Here is a 16,719-nt window from a genome sequence, read left to right on the forward strand (position 1 = left end):
TGGGCAGCTCATTTGAGGTCAAGAGTTTGAGATCAGCCTGGCCAACATGGTAAAATCCCATCTCTACTAAAAATACAAAAATTTGCTGGGTATGGTGGCGCATGCCAGTAATCCCAGTTACTCAGGAGACTGAGGCAGGAAAATCGCTTGAACCCGGCAGGTGGAGGAGGTCGCATCACTGCATTGTAGCCTGGGCGACAGAGCAAGACTCTGTCTCAAAAAAAAAAAAAAAAAAGAAAAGAAAAGAAAAAGAGAAAAAAGAGAAAAAAGGAAAAAAAGAAAGACTGAGGTGGGAGGATTGGTTGAGCTTGGGAGATCGAGGCTGCGGTGAGACATGTTCACACCGCTGCACTCTAGCCTGGACAATAAAGCAAGACCCTGTCTCTCAAAAACCAAAACAAAAAAAGAAATAAAGAAAATAGATGCATCTTGAGATTATCTGTTCGGTCTTTGGTCTCCCCTGTGGGCTCTGTTTCACATGGATGGGCAGATGGGGCTCGTGTCTGATTTGCCTTTGTTCCCAAAACTCAGCCCAAGTTCTGGCCAAAAGTGGTCATCAGTAAGTGAATTAGGATGTGATTGGCTGTGAGTGACAATACCAGTAGCTTAAACAAACAAGAAAGGTGTCTATTTAAATTACCCAGAAAAGGTCTGAAGGGAAGGGCCCTAGGCTGAGCCATAATGTAGCCATTCTGCCTCAGTCTCCTGAGTAGCTGGGATTACAGGCATGCACCACCACGCTCGGCTAATTTTTGTATTTTCAATAGAGACAAGGTTTCCCCATGTTGTTCAGGCTGGTCTTGAACTCCTGACCCCACGTGATCCACTGGCCTCAGTCTCCCAAAGTGCTGGGATTACAGGTGTGGGCCACGGAGCCCAGTTACAATTTTTTTTTTTAAGTGGATTTCTTATATCTTTTTGTTTGTTTTTGAGATGGAGTCTCACTCTGTTGCCCAGGCTGGAGTGCGATGGCTCAATCTCGGTTCACTGCAACCTCTGTCTCCTGGATTCAAGTGATTCTCCGGCCTCAGTCTTCTGAGTAGCTGGGATTACAGGCACCTGCCACCAAGCCTGGCTACATTCTTTCGTATTTTTGGTAGAGACGGGGTTTCACCATGTTAGCCAGGCTGGTCTCGAACTCCTGACCTCAGGTGATCCACCTGCCTTGCCCTCCCAAAGTGCTGGGATTACAGCCTGAGCCACCATGCCCAGCTACACTTTATTTATTTATTTATTTATTTATTTATTTATTTTTGAGCGGACTCCTTTTTTTTTTTAGACAGAGTCTCGCTCTCACCCAGGCTGGAGTGCAGTGGCCCGATCTTGGCTCACTGCAAGCTCCGCCTCCCAGGTTCACGCCATTCTCCTGCCTCAGTGTCCCGAGTAGCTACAGGCGCCACCACCACACCCAGCTAATTTTTTTCTATTTTAGTAGAGACAGGGTTTCACTGTGTTAGCCAGGATGGTCTTGATCTCCTGACCTCCTGATCCGCCCGCCTCAGCCTCCCAAAGTGCTGGGATTATAGGTGTGAGCCACCGCAACTGGCCTCACCTCAGCCTTTCCAGTAGCTGAGACCACAGCTGCACCACCGTGCCCAGCTAATTAAAAACAAACAAAAAACCTCTTCTACAGATGAGATTTCACTATGTTCCCCAGGCCGGTCTTGAACTCCTGGCCTCAAGCAGTCCTCCCACCTTGGACTCCCAAAGTGCGGGGATTACAGGCATGAGCCACAGAGCCGGCCTGTAACAAGACTGAAGGGAGGCCCATCTCATGCATGAGCATGAAAGCCCAGTCATCACGCTTATGAACTACAAAAGGATCATACAGCAAACACTGACTGAACATTGCCCTTGGTACTCCACAGGTACTGTCTCATATAACCCTCACCATGTCCCTGTCATTTTCTCCACGTAAGAGGTGAGTGAACTGAGGCCCAGAGAGGTTGAGAGACATAAGTGGGTCACACAGGTAGCCGGCAGGCTGTCTGCTGTGCACGTGGGGGGCCCAGACAGGCATGCGCATGGGCTGTGTATGTAAGCAGCAGTGTATAGAAGGAGCAGCTGTGAGCGCAGGTGTTCATGAGAGCATCTACTGCTCTGTTTACGTGGTGTGGACGTGGGTGTGCCCAGCATTTTTTTTACAGAGTCTTGGCAGGCTCTGCTTCCCCAGCCTGGAGCACCCTCTCTCTTTTGGTCCCCTGATTATGCCTATTTATCTTTGAAGATTGAGTGCAGGCGTCACCTGTGCTGTGCAGCCTTCCCTGGCTCCTCTGGCTGAGTCAGTTGCATCAGCTCTCCCTGGCGTTGCTGTCTCTCCCCTTGCCCTTGCAGGGTGAGCGCAGGGACAGGGTGTGTCCCTTCATGTCTGTGTCACTCAGGTGCCTGGAACAGGCTTGACCAGGATATTAACAGGAATAACAGCTGCTACTAGGACTCAGTGGGCCTGGCCACGCTCAGGGCCTCACTTAATCTCATTTCTTCATCTCATCTCAGGTGAGGAAGTGAATTTCCAGGGAGGATCATTGATTGAAGCAGGTGCATGGCAGAGCCGGACAGTGAGCCCTGAGTTTGGTGCCAGCCCTGCCACTCCCATACCATGCCCCATTCAGGACTATTATTTTTTAAAACTTTATTTTGGAATAGATATCACATGCACGTGAGAAATAGTGCAGAACATATGATAGCATTTAACACGGAAATGTGTTCTACCACCCCTGTCCCCTGGCCTTCTGGCTCCCTCCCCAAGGAGGGAACCACCGTTCCCAGGGTCTTGTGTGTCCAGGGCCCCTTCACACTGGGTTCCCTCACCCTGGATGTGTGTGAGCACAAACATATGTGTGCAAATCCTTCTGGAGAGGTTTAAGCATGAATAAACACAGATGCAAATCTGTACAGGACACATTTTCTTTCTTTCTTTCTTTTTTTTTGATATAGAGTTTTGCTCTCGTCACCCAGGCTGGAGTTCAATGGCATGACCTAGGCTCACTGCAACCTCCGCTTTCCAGGTTCAAGTGATTTTTGTGCCTCAGCCTCCCGAGTAGCTGGGATTACAGGCGCTACTTGCCACCACGCCTGGCTAATTTCTGTATTTTTAGTAGAGATGGGGTTTCACCATGCTGGCCAGGCTCGTCTCAAACTCCTGACATCAGGTGATTCCCTTGTCTCGGCCTCCCAAAGTGCTGGGATTATAGGTATGAGCCACGGCGCCTGGCCCACTTCCTTCTTCTAATGCTGGAATGAATGTTCCTGTCGACTTTCAGACCCACTTGGCCAGTGCAGCCAGCTGCTCTGCTCTTGAGTGAGGACACAGCCACATGGGGGCAGCTGGAATGTGGTTCTGGAGATGCCACAGTTGAGGTCACAGCTAGTGGATGACACAGACTTTCAGCAACTGAATGAGTGAAGAGGGGAGAGACTGCGTGAGATTGGAGTTGGGTTGTGGGGACACCCTGGGCGTGGAGCCAGGGACACCTATAAACCTGTCTTCCTCAGGAGATCGTGAGAATCTGCTGGAGTCCAGAGGGTCAGGGCCAGCCAGGTCCCTGTGAAGTTCTCTCTGTAGCGCCTCCCAACCCCCCGCATCAGTGTATCCATGTCACGCTGCTGAGTCCAGAGGGCAGGTCCACCATCTGTCACCTTTCACACACACTTGGCCAGTGCAGTCAGCTGCCCCGCCCTGAGAGAGGACACAACCACACGGGAGCAGCTGGGATATGGCTCTGGAGATGCCACAGTCGGAGTCCCAGGGCCAGTGGATGGCCAAGCCAGGTGACCAACTTGAAGACGCAGGCTCCTCCCCTTCCTCCGGCCTGGTTGAGTCCTGGCCTTGAGAAGCCGCAAGGAGCTAACAGAGCGGGAGACCGACTGGGGCCAGGATGGCCAGAGCTAGGGAGGGGCTGGCCTGGGAGTTCCGGGCAGGGAGCAGCCTGTACAAGAGCTCAGGGGCTCTGGAAAGAAAGCGTGGTTGGCAGCCCCCGGGACGCAGGCAATGAAGCTGGAGCTGTGGGGTGGTGACAGGGCAAGGGCCAGCCAAGCACACAGGCACCCCGAAACCCCTCCTGCCCTTTGCAGGGGGATCTAGCCTTTCTGGGCCATTTAAGAATAAACTGTTGCCCTGCTTTACTAGGGAAACTGAGGCAGCAGTGTGGGGGTGGCTCCATATTGAGGCCTCCTCACGTGGCCTCCACATGGGGCTCATTCAAGTCAGCCTCACCAAGGTACACCCAGACCTCCCCCCATGCCTACCCTACCCCCAAGCAGGGGGACCCAAGGCACCCGGTCCCCAGGCAGTCTCCAATGAGAAGACCTGGGTCAGCTCAGGGGGCCACCTGGGCTGTGAGACCAACTGACCTGGACGTCACCTCATTGTGCTGCTGAGTCCCGGCCCCCTACCGGGGACAACTGTACCACCTCCCTCATCAGGCTGTTCTGGGAATTAAAGGAGCTTGTGAGTGAAATGCTTGTTCCAGGGTCCAGCCCACAGTAAGTGCTCAGCAAAAAAAAAGGTATCATGACTGTTAGGGAGGCAGCCTGGGTAGGGAGGGGATTTGGGCTCTAGAGTCAGACCTGCTGGGATGTGAGTCACTAAATTATTGCCCTTGGGTAAGTCATGTCCTTCTCTGAGCCTCAGTTTCCTCCTATAACAAGGGGAGAGCAAGAAGTACTTCAAGGGGTTGTTGTGGGCATTAAAAGGTTTGCCTTCCATAATGTGTGCTCGTGGCGGAAGCTCCATCAAAGTCAAGTCCCCTTGTAAAGTACTGTGGGACGCTGGGATGACAGGGGTGACTCACAGTTAAATCCTGACCCTTTCGTGGACCGGGAACTGCCATTAGCCTCCAGCCTTTCAGGATGGCTGCAGGGCTTCCCAGTGGGTTTATGGGGACATCCAGTCCCTTGCCATTTGGTGTAGAGCTGAGGCTGTGGCTGTTTCCTGCCTCGAGGGTGCCTGACTCAGTGGTCATTCACTTCCAGTCAGTCAGTCAGTCAATCAACAAACATCCCTCGGAGACAGACACCAGTGCTCTGTACTGGGCACTGGGGACACAGAAGTGATTCACAGCTGGTCCCTGGCCTCAGGGGACTCACAGTCTGGGGGAACCACAAGGAAAAAACATGTCAAGTTCCAAGTACTGGGGGATCCAGAGCAGGCTTCCAGCCTCATCTAGGGGATCTGGGAGGGCTTCCTGGAGGTGGCAAATGATGACTGATCTGAGTCCTGAGTCTTAGGGGGTCTGCCAGGGGAGGGGGTGGGAGTGGAAAGTGCATGCGGGGGGACAGCAGTGAGGATGGAAGAGTGCGCTACTGCTCCGTCATGCAGGGGAAGCCTGGAGCCTAGGGGACCCAAAGGGGTAGAGAAAGGAGACCACGGCAGACAGAGGGGCTTGTGTGCCAGAACTCCATCCTCAGGGAACAGGGAGTCAGGGCAGAGATTCACAGAGGGGAGCAACATGGCCGCTCCCAGTTTTAGAAAGCCCCTGCTGCAGGTGTGCGGATTGGACATGAGGGAAAACCCGTCTGGGAACCAGGGACGAGGCAAGCAGGGCAGGGGCATGGGGCCCAGGAGCAGCAGCAGCCAAGAGAGGGAAGGGGGACCGGCCAGGGCTTGGTGGGGGTAGGGGAAGTCAGGCAGAACCCAGTGGCCACGTCAAACCCTCCTGGACTGCCCAGTGCCCCTGACCTGCTGGGGTCCTGGGTGGTGCTGGGGCAAGATGTTGAGAGCTGTTTCATAGCACAATTCTGCCAGTGGATCTACTGTGGAACCACCAGAGGGCCTGGCTTTGTGCCTGGCAGCACATCCTCCCCAACCCCAAGAGAAAGGAAGCCCTGAAAAGTGACGTGTGGGCACCTACCAACCTAGGAGGGAGGGGTCACGATTCTCACAGGCCATGGAACTGGGGCTTGGCCAAGTGGAGCCAGATCTCCTGAGGACTGTGGGGGCAGCAACATCCAACGAATACTAAAGCAGCTCCAGACCGGGCGCCGTGGCTCACACCTGTCATCCCAGCACTTTGGGAGTCCAAGGCAGGCGGATTACGAGGTCAGGAGATCGAGACCATCCTGGCCAACATGGTGAAACTCCATCTCTACTAAAAATACAAAAATTAGCCAGGCGTGGTGGTGCATGCCTGTAATCCCAGCACTTTGGAAGTTCAAGGCAGGCGGATCACGAGGTCAGGAGATCGAGACCATCCTGGCCAACATGATGAAACTCCATCTCTACTAAAAATACAAGAATTAGCCAGGCATAGTGGTGCATGCTTGTAATCCCAGCTACTCGGGAGGCTGAGGAAAGAGAATTGCTTGAACCCGGGTGGCAGAGGTTGCAGTGAGCCGAGATTGCACCACTGCACTCCAGCCTTGCGACAGAGTGAGACTCCGTCTCAAAAATAAATAAATAAATAAAATAAAAATAAAGCAGCTCCCTTATTCCGGCCCTGTGCCACATTTTTGACATGCACCTTTTTTTTTTTTTTTTGAGACAGTTTCACTGTGTCACCCAGGCTGGAGTGCAGTGGCGCAATCTCGGCTCACTGCAACCTCCGCCTCCTGGGTTCAAGGGATTCTCCTGCCTCAGCCTCCCAAGTTGCTGGGATCACAGGCATGCGCCACCATGCCTGGCTAAGTTTTGCGTTTTTAGTAGAGACCGGGTTTCACCATGTTGGCCAGGCTGGTCTTAAACTCCTGGCCTCAGGTGATCCACCTGCCTCAGCCTCCCAAAGTGCTGGGATTACAGGTGTGAAGCACCGCACCCGGCGACATGCACCTTTTCATCTACTCTTTACAACAGCAGAACAGCAGCACATCACAATAGTCTTAACAGCTCACATGTGCCTTGCACTTACCTCAGTCCCAGGCACCCTCTCAGCACTTCACACGCATGAGCTCATTTCTCATTTTCATAATACTTCTGGGAGGGAGGTACTACTATTCCCGCTTTACAGATGAGGAAACGGAGGCACAGAGAGGTCATGTAACTTGCCCCGGGTTGCAGAGCTGGGAGCAGGGGGACGGACAGAGGGCCATCTGACACCAGAGCCTGAGCCCTTCCTGCTCCATCGTCTGAAACATTCGCTCTCTCGGGCCACTGGGAACCTCTCAGTTACTTTACAGGCTTCTGTCCTTCCTCGGGGTTCCATCCTCTTCTCTCCCATTGCACCAAACCCTAGGTCAACTCAGGGCCTTCCATAGCCCCCACGTGCTGAGGATGGCCAAGATCGCCGTCCTGAGCCAGGGCACTGCTCACCTAAAACCCCCCAATAGCTTCCCACTGAGTTAAGCACAAAGCTAGGGCTTGGACACGTGACCCCCACTGTCCCTGCAAAATCAGATTCCAGCTCCAGCCTGTCCCCGCAGCCTCATCTCGGATCCCTCTACGCACACCAAGCTGCAGCCATTTCAGAGCCTTTGAACTCTACTGAGCTTCTGACGCTCACTGGACCTGGCACTCTCTCCCCTTCTCAGCCTAGCTCAATCCTGCTCAGTTCCAGCGTCTTCTCTTCCAAGAAGCCTCCCCTGACCTCCCAGGCTGGGTCTGCTACACCCTCTGTGCTGACTGTGGCTTCTTGTAATTAATCACCTGATTCCAATTTCACCTCCCTCCTGAAGGGAGAATGCTTGATTCCATGCTGCATCCCCAGGAGCCTGCTCCAGAGGCTGACTCATGAGGCAGAACACACTGAACAGGAACGGGTTGCAGGGAGGGCAGGGCCTTGATGGCAGCCTTGAGACTGAGGCTGACCAGGTCTTAGGAGTTCATGGAAAAGGTCTGGGCCGGAGACAGAGACAGATGTGGATGGTTAGCACAGACAGTACCAAAAGCCAAAGATGAGAGATCACGTTTTCACAAGAGGCTGGGCACGGTGGCTCACACTGGTAATACCAGCACGTTGGGAGGCCGAGGCTGGGGGATCACTTGAGGTCAGGAGTTCGAGACCAGCCTGGCTAACATGGTAAAACCCTGTCTCTACTGAAAATACAAAAATTAGCCAGGTGTGGTGACGGGCACCTATAGACCCAGCTACCCAGGAGGCTGAGACAGGAGAATCCCTTGAACCCGGGAGGAGGATGTTGCAGTGAGCTGAGATTGCGCCATTGGATTCCAGCCTGGGCGACAGAGTGAGACTCTGTCTCTAAGTAAGTAAATAAATACATAAGTCTTCACGGGAGGACAGACGATTGCTGAGGATAGACTCCGGGAAAGCACATCAGAGGGCTGGGAAGAAAATGAGAATTCCACAAAGGGGACTAAAGAGGAGCTGGGGCGTAGCTGACGCTGGAACAGAGGAGAAAGATGGCTGCCAGTGAACTACCCTCTGGCCCTCAGGGCTGCTGCCGCCCCTCCCATTGGAGCGGGGCTGGCTCTGTGACGCATTTTTGACTAAAGTGATGGAAGGGGTGCTGCAGGACCTCCAAGTCTAACTCATAAGAAGTTTGTAGGTTCCACTTGGGGCTCTTGAGGCTCCCTTTACTTTTTATTGTTTTTATTTTTTTAGAGACGGGTCTCACTCTGTTGCTCAGGCTGGAGTGAGGTGGCAGCGATCACAGTTCACTGCAACCTCCAACTCGTGGGCTCAAGCAATCATCCTGCCTCAGCCTCCCAAGTAGCTGGGACTCCAGGCACGTGCACCACCATGCCTGGCTTTTTTTTTTTTTTTTTTTTGAGGAGTCTCACTCTGTCACCCAGGCTGGAGTGCAGTGGTGCAATCTCAGCTCACTGCAACTTCCACCTCCCAGGTTCAAGCGATCTCCTGCCTCAGCCTCCTGAGTAGCTGGGATTACAGGCATGCATCACCACGCCCAGCTAATTTTGTATTTTTAGTAGAGATGGGGTTTCTCCATGTTGGTCAGGCTGGTCTCGAACTCCTGACTTCAGGCGATCCTCCCACCTCGGCCTCCCAAAGTGCTGGGATTACAGGTGTGAGCCACTGCGCCCGGGCTGCTTGGCTTTTTTTTTTATTATTATTCCTTATAGATATGAGGTTTTGCTGTGCTGCCCAGGCTAGTCTTGAACTAACTCTTGGCCTCAAGTGATCCTCCTGCCTCAGGCTCCTGAAGTGCTGGATTTACAGTCGTGAGCCACTGCACCTGGCCAGAACTCCTTTTCTAGGGGGAAGTCAACCACCATGTAGGAAGTCAGGCTATAGGTTGTCCCAAGACCACCATGCTGTAAGGAGCCCAAGCTAGCCCCATGAAGTGGCCATGTGGAGAAAGAGATGTCCATGCTGGGCACGGTGGCTCACACCTGTAATCCCAGCACTTTGGGAGGCCGAGGTGGGCAGATTACTTGAGGTCAGGAGTTTGAGACCAGCCTGGTCAACATGGTGAAACCCTATTTCTACTAACAATACAAATAATTTGGCCGGGCGTGGTGGCTCAAGCCTGTAATCCCTGCACTTTGGGAGGCCGAGACGGGCAGATCACGAGGTCAGGAGATCGAGACCATCCTGGCTAACATGGTGAAACCCCGTCTCTACTAAAAAATACAAAAAACTAGCCGGGCACGGTGGCAGGCACCTGTAGTCCCGGCTACTCGGGAGGCTGAGGCAGGAGAATCGCTTGAACCCGGGAGGCGGAGCTTGCAGTGAGCTGAGATCTGGCCATTGCACTCCGGCCTGGGCGACAGAGCGAGACTCTGTGTCAAAAAAAAAAAAGAAAAAAAAAATTAGCTGGGCATTTTGGCGGGCGCCTGTAATCCCAGCTACTTGGGAGGCTGAGGCAGGAGAATCACTTGAACCCAGGAGGTGGACATTGTAGTAAGCTGAGATTGCATCATTGCACTCCAGCCTGGGCAACAGAGCGGGACTATGTCTCAAAAAAAGACACGAAGAGAAGTGCCAGGTTGAGCCAGGTCAACCCACAGGACCATGAATGACTATTTAAAAAGTGGTATTCTAGGCCATTACATATGTGGTCATTGGCTACACAGCAATAGGTAACTGAAAGTTGGTAATTTAACACCTACACAGTCCTCTGAGGTAGACGTTATTGTTCCCATTTATCAGATGAGGAAGTAAAGCCCGGAGAGACAGACGTGGCTCAGTAACGCTCACCTAGCCAGCCGGAGGCAGCAGGTAGGGTTTGACCTGGCAGGTTCATCGGAACCCGGTTTGTTTTCTTTCCAGAGCACACGCCTGGCTGCCTGAAGCAGTTGACCAGAACTTGCAGCCAAACCATGTGGTTTTGGTCAAATTCCCTGTGGCTGGGGTGACAGGGTCATTTCCCAGGTGGCTCATCTGGGCGCCTGCTGGAACCCTGGTTTATTCTTTTGTAAAGCAGGCTTCTTCCCTCCCCCCGTGCCACTGAGACGTGATTCACACATACTAAAAATGAACAAATCGTAAGTGCAAGGCATGGCGAATTTATTTATTTATTTATTTTTAGACAGAGTCTTGCTGTGTCGTCCAGGCTGGAGTGCAGTCGCGAGATCTCAGCTCACTACAACCTCCGCCTCCTGGGTTCAAGCGATTCTCCTGCCTCAGCCTCCCGAGCAGCTGGGACTACGGGCATGCGCCAGCAAGCCTGGCTAATTATTTGTATTTTCAGTGGAGACGGGGTTTCGCCACGTTGGCCAGGCTGGTCTCAACCTCCTGAGTTCAGATGATTCACCTGCTTTGGCCTCCCAAAGTGCTGGGATTATGCCCAGCCGGCATGGTGAATTTTTACATCTGTGTGTACCCACATGACCACAACCCAGACCATGATATAGAACATTTCTGGAATCAGAATGTTCCCTTCTGCCCACTGCTGGTCAATGCCCTCAGCTCAGAGGTACCTGCTGCTCTGACCACTATCACCATAACGTTCTGTCTGTTCTTGAACCTCACCTAAACAAAATCGTACAGCCTTACATTCTTCTGTGGCTATTTTTGGTCAACATTATGTCTGAAAGATTCACCAACATTTTTGTGTGTAGCAGGTTTTTTTTTTTAATAGCTGTATAGTATTCCAAAGTATGAATATACCACAATTTATTCATTCTACTACTGATGGACAGCTATATTGTTTATTTGCTGATACGAGTATTACGGTACTCATTCTTTTGTGCATGTAAGCGCTCATTTATCCTGGATGTGTAAGCAGGAGTGGAAATGCTAGGCCATAGGGTAGATGCGTATTTAACTTGATGAGAACCTGTCAGTTTCCCACCGTGGTTGCACAAAGCACACTCGCACCAACAGCACCTGGGAGCTGCCGTTCTCTGTATCCCCACCAGCACTTGGTACCGGCAGACCTTCTCCTCTGAGCTATTCTAATAGTGGGGCAGTGGGATCTCATGGTTTTTCATGAGATGTGGAGCACCTTTCAGAGACTGGCCTGGTTTTTGTAGCTCCCCTAGGAAGCCCTGAGGAGGGATGGGAGGGGGGTTGGTAAAGGGGATGTTCCCGCAACCCAGGTGTGAGACGGGGGAGCTCTGAGTTAGGTTGAGGCTAGAAGGGAGGCAGAGGATGGGATGGAGAGCTGTCCTGGGAGGACGGTGGGATGGTGAGGATGGACGGCAGAGCTGCCAGCAGCAGGCATCCCATCTCCCAGTAGCTAGGAATGTTCCTGATCTCCAAAGACAAGCAGTGCTGAGGCAGGGCAGTGCCAAGGCTGGGGGATTTGATGGCATGGGGTCCTGGCTCTCTCTTCTTTCTGCTCTGCCATTTTTAGCTATTGATGAGGGAAGATGGCGACAAGGCAAGGAGAGAAGTGTCCCCTCCTTGTGCCCCCTCCTTTGTTTTTTTGTTGGAGTTTTGCTCGTCACACAGCTAGAATGCAGTGGCGTGATCTTGGCTCACTGCAACCTCTACCTCCTGGGTTCAAGTGATTCTCCTGCCTCAGCCTCCTGAGTAGCTGGGATTACAGGCGCTTGGCACCATGTCTGGCTAATTTTTTGTATTTTTAGTAGAGACGGGGTTTCACCATGTTGGCCGGGCTGGTCTCGAACTCCTGACCTCAGCTGATTTCCCTGCCTTGGCCTCCCAAAGTTTTGGGATAACAGGCATGAGCCACCACGCCTGGCCTCTTCTGCCTTTTTTTTTTTTTGAGATGGAGTCTAGCTCTGTTGCCCAGGCTGGAGTGCAGTGCCACTATCTCGGCTCACTGCAACCTCTGCCTACAGGGGTCACGCCATTCTCCTGTCTCAGACTCCCAAGTAACTGGGATTACAGGCGCCTGCCACCACGCCCGACTAATTTTTTTTTTTTTTTTTTTTTTTTTTTTGAGACAGAGTCTCGCTCTTTTGCCCAGGCTGGAGTGCAGTGGCCGGATCTCAGCTCACTGCAAGCTCCGCCTCCCAGGTTTACGCCATTCTCCTGCCTCAGCCTCCCGAGTAGCTGGGACTACAGGAGCCCGCCACCTCGCCCGGCTAGTTTTTTGTATTTTTTAGTAGAGACAGGGTTTCACTGTGTTAGCCAGGATGGTCTCAATCTCCTGACCTCGTGATCCGCCCACCTCGGCCTCCCAAAGTGCTGGGATTACAGGCATGAGCCACTGTGCCCGGCCATCTTGTGCCTCTTTCTAACACCAAGGACGCCCTTCCTAGATGACCTCCTCCACCCCGCTCCCAAGACTTCCCCTCGCATTTCACTGGCTGGAACTGCATCCCATGTCCATTCCTCAAGCAATCCCTGGCAAGGGAATGGGAAACAATCTCCCCTCACTGCCCGCGGTCACTCTCCTGTGGGTCTTTCCCTGAACACACAGGGACGTTTGCTCCTGCTGGTGCCTCCGCGTGGAAGGCCCTTCCTGATTCTTCCATCTCGAAGAGTCATCTTTCAAAGCTGCCTCCAAAGGTACTCTTCCACCTGCAGGCTGGCTCAGGGTCTCTTCTGCGTTCACAGCCTTCCAGGACCCCTACCGGATGTGGCTTGTTTCTGTGGCTCAGAAATGCGACCTCTTCCCAGCCCCATGAGACCACAATCAGCACAGCTGGCCATGGTGAGGACTCCCAGCCCGCTGGACCTGGGCCTGGGGCAGCCACAACCCTGCCCTCACCCCTGCCCAGGGTTGGGTATGACCTCTGGGAAAAGCCTCAGGAGAGGACTGGGACTGAAAGAAAAACACCCATTTGATGGAGAAGCAAACTGAGGCTTAGTGAGGGGTGTGACTTGCCCAAGGTCATGGTCAGGGCCAGTCTTAGCTCCACGTCTCTCTCTCAGGCCTGGGCCCTGGGCCCCACTCCAGTGCTCCCCAGACTTTGAAGGTCCCGTGAATCACTGGGGCACCTGTTAAAATGCAGACGCTGGTTCAGTAGGTCGGGGTGGGGCTGGACTTGCTATTTCTCACTTGCTTCCGCTGCCACTGGCCTGTAAGCCACACTGGGGGCGTCGCAGTCCTTACTAAGGGGGACCTTGGATTTTCAGCCCCACCCTCAGAAGCCCAGAGGCCACTGCTTTAGGAAGGGTGGGGTGTGGGTAGGGTGTGAGTAGGGAAGCCACTTCAAGAAACCCCAATCTCCATTTCTGTTCTATCAGCCATCTAGGACACCAGAACTTGCTGGAACATTTTATTAAGTTAAGAGGTTCAGGGGGCAGGAAAGAATCACCTTTTGGGTGGCTCCGGCGGTTCCGCACCCAGCACAGCCTCAGAGGAGGCTGTGGGGCCATGGAAGCCAGCTGCTGGCTCCCTCTGTCCTGAGCCCCATGGTACAGGTCCAAATGGGGCAGGAAGTGTTAGTAGGAGGTAGGGTAGGAGGAAGGTGGCAGGCTCCCGCCTCTCCCCTGCAGAGATACCCTGCCATGGCTGCTGCCTGGGCCTCCGCCAGACCCCCGGACCAGGGCCACGAGCCCAGAAGCCCAAGCAGAGGGTGGCTGGAGACAGAGCGGGGACCAGGGCTGGAGGCACACGACCACCAGGAATTTTTTTTTTTTTTTTTTTAAAGTATAAAGTGTTTTGGAAAAAAAGGAAAAAAATCTATATAAAAATCTCTTCACATATAAAATCCTGAAGAAGGTGCAAGGTAAGACCCAGTGCGAGGGGCGCGCTCAGATACGCAGAGTGTGTGTGTGTGTGTGTGTCCGTGTGTACATGTGTGCACGTGTGTGTGTGTGTCTGTGTCTGTGTGTGGGTGTGTGTGGTGGGTGCAAGTGCACGTGTGGCCCACAGAGGGTGGGGAGAAAGCTTGGCTTTTGACTTCCATCCACGAGGGAAAGAGGGCGGCTGGTCCTCCAGCCTGGAGGGTCTGCAGCTGAGCGGGACCTGAAAGACAAGGTGCGACAGGGCTGAGGCCTGGGCTGAGGGGCTGCGAGGCTATCCCAAGGCCAAGCAAGGGTGCTGAGTGGGTCCTTCCACCACCTCTCAGCCCTGAAGGTAGTCAGATCCGCTCTTCCTAGCTCCTTCGCGAGTAGCTCGGCCATAGGGTGGCCTCTCCTGTGTGCCTTTGGAAGTCCACGAGGATTTAGCAGAAAGAGGATGCTCCAGGTAGATGTGGCATTGGAAAAGCAAAAATAAGAACACTTTGGCCAGGTGCAGCGGCTCATGCCTGTAATCTCAGAATTTTGGGAGGCTGAGGCAGGTAGACTGCTTGAGCCCAGGAGTTCGAGACCAGCCTGGGAAATAATGGCGAAACCTCGCCTATGCAAAAAGTACAAAAATTATCTGGGCATGGTGGTGTGGGCCTGTGGTCCCAGCTACTCTGAAGGCTGAGGTGGGAGGATCCCTTGAGCCTAGGAGGTTGAGGCTGCAGTGAGCCGTGATTGTATCACCGCAGTCCAGCCCAGGTAAGAGTAAGACCTTGTCTCAAAACAACCAATCAACCAACCACTTTGAGCCCTGCTAAGTCAACAACGAGTGTAAGACTAAATGGGACAGAGGCCTGGCCTTGGTGTGCGATGTCTGTGTGTGAAGCTCAGTGGAGACTCCCTGTGGGGGTCAGGGATGTGAACACTGCATTTGCCTCCAGCCCCAAGAAGGGGGGTGCACTGAGCAGGCCATGGCTCTGCACTGTGCCGCCCAGCTCTGAAGGAACAGGCTTAAGCTGATGAAGCAGCCTGTGGCCCGGGACTGATGGGATCTCTGCAACAATCCCGTGTTGCTGGGTTCATCGTCCCTTTTACAAAACAGGAATTGGAGGCCAGAAGAAGAAAGTGGCCTGGCTGGGGTGGTCCAGGAGTCCTGGTTGTGGGAGAGCCTCAGCCCCTGCCCACCGTGCAGGGCGCACACCTTGGCACCCACCTCTACTCAGCCAGGCTGTTGCGCATTGACTCCTTCTCCTGGAGGGCGGCCATGGCAAGGCGCAGGTGCTCCTTCAGCTGCTCGATCTCCCGCTCGGACCGCGTCTTGATGTGGCTCAGCTCCACGTAGACATCCTGGTACTTTCCCGAGGTGAAGCGCTTGTCCTGGGGGGCAGGAGGCAGGTATGAGGGCATGAAGCCTCTCCCTCCAGTCCTGCCCACCTGGCACATGGGCAGTACCAGCAGCCAGACCTCCCCACAGCCCCTCGCTTCATCCCTCCAGGTGGCTCCCCGAGATGGCCCTGGGTCCTGGGCTTCCCTCTCCCACCTCCCTGGTACCACCTAGGGACACAGGTGTCATTGTCATCCTCATCCTGTTTGGGGGAAGGAGATTTTGCCCAAGACCGCAGGGCAGTGAGTGGCTAGGATGAGAACCAGGTCAGCCTGGCTGGGTGCTTGGGCCCTTCCCGTGAGTTCACGCCACCTGTTCTTCAAGTGTGGTAAACATGGTCTGGCTCACGTGCGCTTACAGAGCCACCAACACGTCCACTTCCTGCCCCAAACTGACAGAATGCACCAGGCAGTGACATAGCAGCCAACAGTGGGCCAGGCGGGCTGCAGACTCAGACTTGGGCTGAACCCCGACCCACCCAACTCCTAGCAACGCGGTTATTCTCACTGGAGTGCAAGCTCCCCACAGCAGAGATTTGGGGCTATTTTGTTCACATCTGTCTTCCCAGCACCTAGCACAGTGCCCGGGACATAGGAGGTGCTCAATAATAATCAATAAATTAAATAACACTAAATAAACAGAAGCAAGTACGGCCTTGGGGAAGTCACTTCCCCTTTCTTAGCCTTAGTTTCCCTGTCAGTGAATGGGGATGACAACACCTACATGGGAGAAGCACAGGAGAGCCTGAGGAAGGATGAAGCAAGTGGAGGGCTTGGCACAGAGCAGGTGCTCACGGGATGGCATCCAGGTGGCTCCAGAGGCCCCCACGGCCCCCACGCCCAGCAGCGGGTCCTACCTTCTGCATCATCTGGAGTTCGTCTCGGAGGCACTGCACTTCCTTCTTCAGGTACTGGAGTTCATTCTCTTTTACACGAAGCAGCACCTGGGGATATAGGTGCTGGGCTGATCCAGGGCCAGAAGCCAGAGTTACCCTGGCCCACAGTGCCCTGCAGCCCGGGTTTTCTCTGCCTCAGGCCCCTAGAATGCAGCCCCTATCTGCACCAAAACCCTCTAAACCCTGGAGGCAGACTCCTCCAGGAAGCCCTCTTTGATTCCCCTGCTTTGCCTTCCCTTACTCTCACCCCTGTCCAGCCTGTGTGAATGGATATCTCATGGTCATCTCTGCTGCAGCCCTCATGCAGCACCAGGCTCTCACTTCAGGGGTAAGATGGATGAAAAGAAGCCCTACATAAACCTGAGCAGGCTGAGCTACTCCACAAGGCACCTCATTAACCCCTCCCCAACCCTGAGGGCCAGGTGCTGCTGACCTGACCAAGGAGGAAACAAATTCAGCCAGGTCTGGGGAGGCTTAAAAGCTCAGAATGGAGCCAG

The 16,719-nt window shown here is 53.7% G+C and overlaps 1 protein-coding gene and 1 non-coding gene across 14 annotated transcripts in view; both read right to left on the reverse strand.

Annotated features, from left to right (window-relative positions):
- Window positions 1-1,716: 1,716 nt before the first annotated feature.
- LOC123567385 (small nucleolar RNA U13) lies at window positions 1,717-1,824 on the reverse strand. Its single transcript, XR_006690299.1, has one exon. It is a non-coding gene; the product is annotated as a small nucleolar RNA U13 (small nucleolar RNA).
- An 11,652-nt stretch (window positions 1,825-13,476) lies between these two features.
- Window positions 13,477-16,719, reverse strand: part of TRIOBP (TRIO and F-actin binding protein) — a 78,107-nt gene continuing 74,864 nt past the window's right edge. For all 13 annotated transcript variants that reach the window (XR_012418752.1, XR_010578343.2, XM_045363663.2 and 10 more), the window contains 3 exons: window positions 16,184-16,270; window positions 15,157-15,320; window positions 13,477-14,181 (listed from right to left, as the gene is read on the reverse strand). Coding sequence is in view for 11 of the 13 variants with exons in the window: in XM_045363663.2 (XP_045219598.2) it covers window positions 15,159-15,320; window positions 16,184-16,270 (249 nt within the window). In the remaining 2 variants the exon portion in view is untranslated. The remainder of the gene's footprint in view (window positions 14,182-15,156; window positions 15,321-16,183; window positions 16,271-16,719) is intronic.

This window comes from Macaca fascicularis, chromosome 10 (assembly GCF_037993035.2).
Source record: "Macaca fascicularis isolate 582-1 chromosome 10, T2T-MFA8v1.1".
NCBI lineage: Eukaryota > Metazoa > Chordata > Mammalia > Primates > Cercopithecidae > Macaca > Macaca fascicularis.